At 29.7% G+C, this 7,491-nt stretch overlaps 1 protein-coding gene across 1 annotated transcript; it reads right to left on the minus strand.

Moving 5' to 3' along the window:
* Positions 1-5,205: 5,205 nt before the first annotated feature.
* On the minus strand, positions 5,206-6,994 carry LOC108454913 (ethylene-responsive transcription factor CRF1-like). Its single transcript, XM_017753541.2, has one exon. It carries the CDS (start codon positions 6,318-6,320, stop codon positions 5,337-5,339), a length of 984 nt encoding a protein of 327 aa, XP_017609030.1. The 5' UTR covers positions 6,321-6,994; the 3' UTR covers positions 5,206-5,336.
* Between the last annotated feature and the right edge of the window lie 497 nt (positions 6,995-7,491).

Consider the following 7,491-nt stretch of genomic DNA (forward strand, 5'->3'; position numbering starts at 1 on the left):
AATCAGTCTTTATGCGTGTTCTGCAGTCTTTTTTTTTTTACAATAATAACCTTTACAACATCAATGAAAGAAGAAAAAAACAATAGCCTAATACATGCATAAATCAAGAACCAAATAAATTATAATCTTTAATCTTTCATTGAATCGCATATTCAAATATTAATCCAACCTATATTTATAACATAAAGGGTTTCTATTAATATTTTCAACACGCAAAATTGATGGAATATTTAACGAATATTAAGAACCAAAATATTTATTAATCAATACACCAAATCAATATTTTAAATCCTTAAAATATTAAAACAAATCGAAACTTTAAAAATTTGACATAAATCCAAAAGATTTGACATGTATGATAAAAAAAACACTAAATCCAAATATTAAATCCATAAAATTTGAAAAACGAATAAACCCAAAAATAATTGAGGATCAATTTGTTCTCAATGATTCAATATGAGATAAGGCTTTGATACCACTTGTTAGAATCGTAAAGTATATTTAGAATTGTAAACCAGGATCCATCAAGTCAAATCATTAAAAATAAATCAAGAACAAAACTAGATGCGGAAGCGTACCCGAATTCATCGATTTCTTGAAATCTATGGATCTTGGGATTTTGATATTCTAAATTAACACATAAGTAATCTAGAGAAAGTGACTCTCTCTTTTTTAAAGATGTGATATTAGAAAATTTATCTTATATGTAATTTAAGGACCATAACCCTAATATATAATTTTGGCACATTAGCCCTAATTTTTAATCAGGCCATCATCCATTAGAAATTAGTTACTACAGTATCTACACATATTTGACCCATACTTTATTTAATAATTAAAGCCCAATAAACCTTAACTAAATTAGATCACTTTTAATTTGGGCTAACATATTATGATCGTAAATAATATGTAATTGCCTTTATTTTATATGTGATGTTTATATTTTCCAACAATATTTCAAGATAGTGATTACTGATTTTCTTCTATCCGAAGAAATAATTCATCGAAATAATGAGTCACCATTAATATCGACACATTTGAGATCGTCAAATGTTTAGGAGTTCCTCTATTCAATCCTTTTCCTCCTTCTTGTTGTTGGATATCTCGTTCATATACATTTTCTCTTTGTTTCCTGATCCTATAGTGAGTTATAGATAGAGTTCGAAAAGGTCAAATCATTGATGATTCCATCATATATGATTGAGTTGTGAAAATTTCTGGATAGGTATCCTATATCTAAACTGAATCCTTTTTGGTTAAAGAATCTCTTTCTAGTTGCTTTAGAACAATTAAGAAATTCTCTAGAAGAAATACAAAATTAGTTCAATTTGATTTAATATTCATACCCAAGCATATGCTCAACCATATCTAACCATACCAAAAACATAAAACTTTAATTAATTTTAGAGATTCATATAAACAACATAAAATTATTAGTTCGGGAGAAATAATGTTACGTTAAAAAGAATTGATATAATTACAATTTAATTAAAAATATTATAAATAAAAATAAAAATGAATTAAATAAGAATTGCATTAACAAAGTGAAATGATGGAGTGATTAGTCATTTTCAGAATTTAAGAAAGAAGTGACATGACAAGATTAAAAGTTTTGATAAATTTATATTTTTGGTATGTTAAATGAAATATGATCATGCAATGTGTATGATGTTGAGGGCCCTAAAACAATAAAAGCACCAGAAGACAATGACCTATGATCTAAAACACTTTTAATGCCTCTCATCAATTGGGAGCTAAACAACAAACCAAAATCCCAGTTGTACGCCTCACTCTAAATATTTGTCTTTGCTCTATCTAATTTCCCCAAATATCACACAATTTTATCGCCATTGGAGTTTATGCTTAAATTTTATTTTTGGTTTAGGATTTTAAAATTTCATTGTTTAAAGAGATTAAATAGAAATTATTTTCGTATTTTAGGAGTCAAAGTGAAATTTTATTATAAATCAACTTATTATTATAAACATTAAATTTTCATCAAGGAAATTCTGTCTGCTTTTCTAGCGTCATCTTTGTATGTAATACCATATTAATTAGCTATTTTCACATAATACTCACAAAAAAAACGACATCATTTTATTTAATGGAGTTAATGTTTATCATTTGAGTCCGAATTGAAATTTGAAAATCAAAAGTATAAATACTAAAAATAACGAAATTGGTGAATAAAATATCGGACTTAAAAATAATTTAAATTAACAAATTTAATTACTACAGTTTATATCAAGACTGAAATTTTAAAATTGAATAATGAAGAAAGTAAAATTAATCAAATTATAATATGGGGACTAAATCCATATGATTGAATTAAGTATCAAATAAATATATAAAAAAAGTATTTTAGAATGAGGACAATCTTCATTTAATGAATCTTTTAACTCTATTTGGAAGAGGAGTATGAAACATTAGATAATTAATATGGTTTTGGATTTAGCATTGGGGGATTGTGCAAAGCCAGAACACAGGTTTTCCTTTTTGCTGCTGCAATGGCTCAGTTGTAACATCTTGCAACATTTGCACTCTCCTCCAGCTAATTTATGGGACCACACAATTTGATACATTTCAAAATCATCCAAAAATTGTTTCAATAAATCATTTTGCTTTCGATATTTTCAGTGGTTTTTTTTTTGTTTGGATTAATTAATATAGCAAAATGCATGGGTTTTGATTTGCAATGAAACCCATATTTATTTGCCCATAACCTTTCGAAACGATGGTCTAAATTGAGAGGATTGATAAACTGGAAAGAAAAGAAAATTAAAACCCACATCATCAACCTAAGGAAATATTTGGCCCAAAAATGATGAAAAGCTTTGATTTGCTAAATTTCACCAACAGACAAACACTAAGTTGAAAAGGGACCCCGAAACTGAAATGCCCTAGTGGCCGCCTCACACGCCAGTCGCCACTCCCCACTGCCTCATCATTCTATTTTTATTAAATTATGCCATTATTTTAATTTGATTTCTTTTGTTTCAGTATATTTTAAATTTTAAAATTACAATTTTGAGTCCTTATTTTTAAATTTAATAAAATATCATGGACGTCTTTGTATTAGAAATTCAATTATATTTTACTCATTTTATTAAAAAATTGATAAATTAATTGATTATAATTTCACAAATCATTTTAATTCATCCCAAGTGTAAAGCCACCTCTTTGTCCCCTTTGATTTTCCTTTCCAAGAGTGAAGTGGTCAAAATTTGTAGTGAAGGAGGTGAAAATGAAGCTTCACCATATCTTGTCCAAGTTTCATTTGTTCTTGGAAACTAGAAATGACATTAAAAAAGGTTACTTTCTTTGGGCAATATCAATGGTAGTGCTTGCTTTTGGTCCGTTCAAAGGCATATTTGATGTTTTCAGTGTATTTTCTTAGTATTACTAGACATACACATTATATTATAAGAGTGAAACCTAACATCAATGTATCATCCCATTAATGATTTTCACTTTGGAAAGGTAAAAGAATAAAAAAACCTTCGTTTTCTCCTAAGGTAAATTTTGTTACGTTTCTATTTGTTTTTATTTTAAGTACAAATAATCAGAATTAATCAATATAATATACAATTTAGATCTATAACTGGAATATATTTAAAATAAATTGAATAAAAAACTGGGCTAAAAACCTGTAAATAATTTACACACAATGGGACTTGAATATAGTGTCTCAAACTTACTACTCACAAAAGGTCTTAGTGACTTGTTAGGTTTTTACTTCGGTTAAAATATGTTTTAAGCTCTTGTACTCTTTTTATATTTAGAATTTAGTCCCCTAATTTTATTTTAAAGAATGCAATTCATTTACTTTTCAATTTAAAAATACAAATCAAATTATTAATACTATTAAAATTCTTATGTTAAATTCAGGTTTATTGTAACGTCATGTTTGGTGCATGACTATCGTTAAGTATTTTATTATTTCAAAATGTGATATCTATGAATTAATAGAATTTTTTAGGCATTAGCAATTAGATATGAATTTTGAATTGTAAAAATACAGAGACTAAATTCTTGGAAGTAAAAATAGAGATTAAATTCCAAATATATGAAAGGTACAAAGACTTAAAGTATATTTTAACATTTTATTTATTATCGCATGTGATAAGTATAGGGTGCGAGAGGAAGGAAATTACCTAATTATCCTTGAATATATATATATATATATATATATATATATATAGATTATCTTTACATGTTTAATTAAGTTGATGTCACTCATTAATAAGTCCAATTTAGTTGAAAAATAACCAAAAGTTCATTCTTTCTACAAAGTAATAAATATTACTATGAAGGTGATTTTATCTTCTTTTATTATTATATATTTTCATATAAAAGCTAAAAAATACACACATAATAAAATTTAAACCTAAAACATCATATATTGTCTCAATTTTATCATTTCAACTAAAATCTTAATTAAGTTCCTAAATCAATTTTTTATAATACATTTATTTGACCTACAATATATGTGTGTCATAATCTAGTTAACTCTCTAGGTTGTACTATAGGATTGCAACACTAATTTTCTTCTTAATCATGTTTACTCAGTTAATACATCAAATTGATACATCCACCGCATCTATACTATATATAACGTGTTTCACTGAATTTGTGTCATAAGTCAAATTGACACCGACTCAATTAAAAGATTCTCAAAATCTGTTTTAATAAAATAAAATATTTTATCTTTCACTATTTTTATATGAAATATTTAAATAAAACAACTGAAAATCAAATCTTGATTTATTTATAATCACTTTATTTGTCTTACCTTTTAATTCAACTATTGATTTTTTTTTATAAATATAATTTTAGCACTACATTTTTCATTCACTCATATTCTAAAATCTGAGTTTTCGTTTGAAATTAAAATATTTGATAGTGTAATAACTGTTTAAAGTAAAACATATTTGACCCGTTACACATCACGTGTGAACTTCAGTTCATTAAGACTTTAAATTCTAGAACATTTATTGTAGTATTACCCAAAAAAAAAAAACCTTCCCAGATGTTCCACTCACGTGCAGCAACACCTGCCTTCGTAAAAACAACAAGAACAACAAAAAAAACATAAATGACAGCCCTCTCAGAGAAGGAAACACGTAGCCTAACTAGTCCGTCGCCGTTACTGTGACGGAGATGTTTAATTACTCTCATTTTAGTAATTAATAAAAAACATAGAAATTATCTAAGAAATAAAATAAATTAAAAAACACAAATACGGTATTTTCAGTTCCCGCCGATACAAAACTTACCGTAAAACCGGCATTACACGAGGGGTAAAGAAGGAAAAAAAAACATAAATAAAACCACTGTCAAAAGGCAAACGGAGGATCCGACCCGAACAAATCCCCGATGTCTTGGAAATGATCATCTACATATTGCCAGCTCGAGAAGGTACCAAACCCGAATTCGAAATCCCCACCCGAACTCAAATACCCGTAACCAAAATCATCTTTCAAAAACCCTTCGTGTAAACTTGTATGATCGTCGAACAAACTCGGCACTGAACTGAATATGTCGCCGGCGAACAAGGATGAATGTTCGGAGAAATCCGATAAGTTTTCTCCCGATATGCAGCAAGAATCGTCGGGGACGTCTCGAGGTCGGTTTCTGGTTTCGCGCGATTTTTCGAAGCTTTGAGAATCGACTTCGTCGATGGAAAGCGAAGGGCAACGGAGAACGGAAGTCGGAGAGCAAAGGTAACTGTTGTGTGATTCTTCGCCGGAGTTGTAATCGGAACTGGATAACTGTTTTTGGCTGATGTTTTCGTCTTTCATCGGAGGAGTTGTAAAGTTGGTGAGGGCGTCGTGACCACGTAGCTGAATAGCCGCTTTGTCGTAAACCATTGCTGCTTCTTCGGCGGTGTTATAGGTACCTAACCATAACCGCACACGTCTTAACGGGTCTCTTATCTCCGCTGCCCATTTTCCCCAAGGTCGTTGCCTTACCCCTCTAAACTTCTTCCCCGCCGGTACTTTCGCCGCCGCTTTAACTTTTAACTTCTCCGCCGCCGGCTTTTTTCGAACACACCTCGACTCTGTGGGATTTGTTGATTCAATGGTAATCTCGTTGACGAACTTCTTGACTCTGTTCCTAGAACGGCGTCGTATCATTCGTGTTTCTTCTTCATCGTCGCTAGAAGAATCAGTAGCATCAGCATCAGTAACTGAAATTCGTACAATTCGAGGCTTCATTTCTGGCTTATTCTCGACTCTTCCATTTACCAATGGCGAAAGGAGCTTAGTTTCATTGCGGTGCTCAGTGTATTTGATTAAAGAAACTGAACAAGGATCCATTTTCTCTGGGTTTTTCTGGGTTTTTTTTTTGTTGTGGTTTTAAGTAAGAGTAGGAAGTGAAATAAAAAGGAAGATCAAAAGGAAAGAGATTCCTTTGAGCTTTGAGAGTCGAGACACGAGGAGAATAAAGGGAAAGCTGAAGAACTAAAAGAAAGAAAGAAAGAACAAACACGTTAAAGAGAAGCTTGAAACGAAGAGAAATCCACCATTAATCTCTTCATCAAAAAGTTCATCAAACGACGAGAAAACCAAGAGTGAGCCAAAAAAGATGAAATTTTTGTGAGCAAAAAAGTTGCAGAGTTAAAAAAAAAAAAAAAACCAAACGCAAGCAAATGGCTTTTGTGGAAAAAGGGATAGAGAATAAATATCTCTCTCAGAAAAAAAAAAAACCAGTGCTTTTCACAGTCACCTAACTGAGAGCATAAATTAGCTATTTTTTGGTAACTTTGGAATCTAAGTCTTAAAAGAAATAAAGAACCCAAGTTGATTTTTGAGGATACTTGGTCCAGAAAAGTAAAAAGAAAGAAGAAATGTTATGGAGCGGGACCAGAAAATTTGATAAGAAAGAAGAGTGCAGCAGAGCTAAAATATGAAAACAGAGTATTCAACTTGTCTCTATATATATTCCACTAATCAAGTTGGGTTTTTTAATTGAAGGTAACTCATTTTGATTATATAAGTTAAACAAAAGAGAATTTTTAGCAGACAATTATATAATAATAATCGTTGGGTTCATTTGCCGTTTTCGTTTGATTTTCGGGTTTGGATTATTTCTCAACTATTAGTGTTTAGACAGATATGTATGGTGTAATCCAGTTTGTTGATATTGATGAAAATTTTTGTAATTATTTCTCCCAAAGGTTAATGAAAACACTACGAATAAAAACAATGACCAGTCATAATAATGGTTGCGTCTTAACTTAATCATCAGTATTAGCTATTAAATTTTGTATTCCAAACTGGCCATTCACGTTTCAATTGTAATACTAGCTTAGTTAATATTAGTACTGTTGTTAATATAAGAGGATAAGCGTTCAAATGCGCTCAACCACTTTTATCTTTTTATTTAAAAGATTATGAATAATTCTAAATATTTTATATAAAAAGTAATTACAGATTTCAAAATCTACTTAAACAATAATTGTGTTCTTCAAATTGATTTTTCAGAAAT

The sequence above is a fragment of the Gossypium arboreum genome, chromosome 1 (genome assembly GCF_025698485.1).
Source record: "Gossypium arboreum isolate Shixiya-1 chromosome 1, ASM2569848v2, whole genome shotgun sequence".
Taxonomy (NCBI): domain Eukaryota; kingdom Viridiplantae; phylum Streptophyta; class Magnoliopsida; order Malvales; family Malvaceae; genus Gossypium; species Gossypium arboreum.

Bases quoted from the DNA above. Each gene is read 5' to 3' on its own strand.
- LOC108454913 (XM_017753541.2), bottom strand. From the start codon at position 6,320: ATGGATCCTTGTTCAGTTTCTTTAATCAAATACACTGAGCACCGCAAT.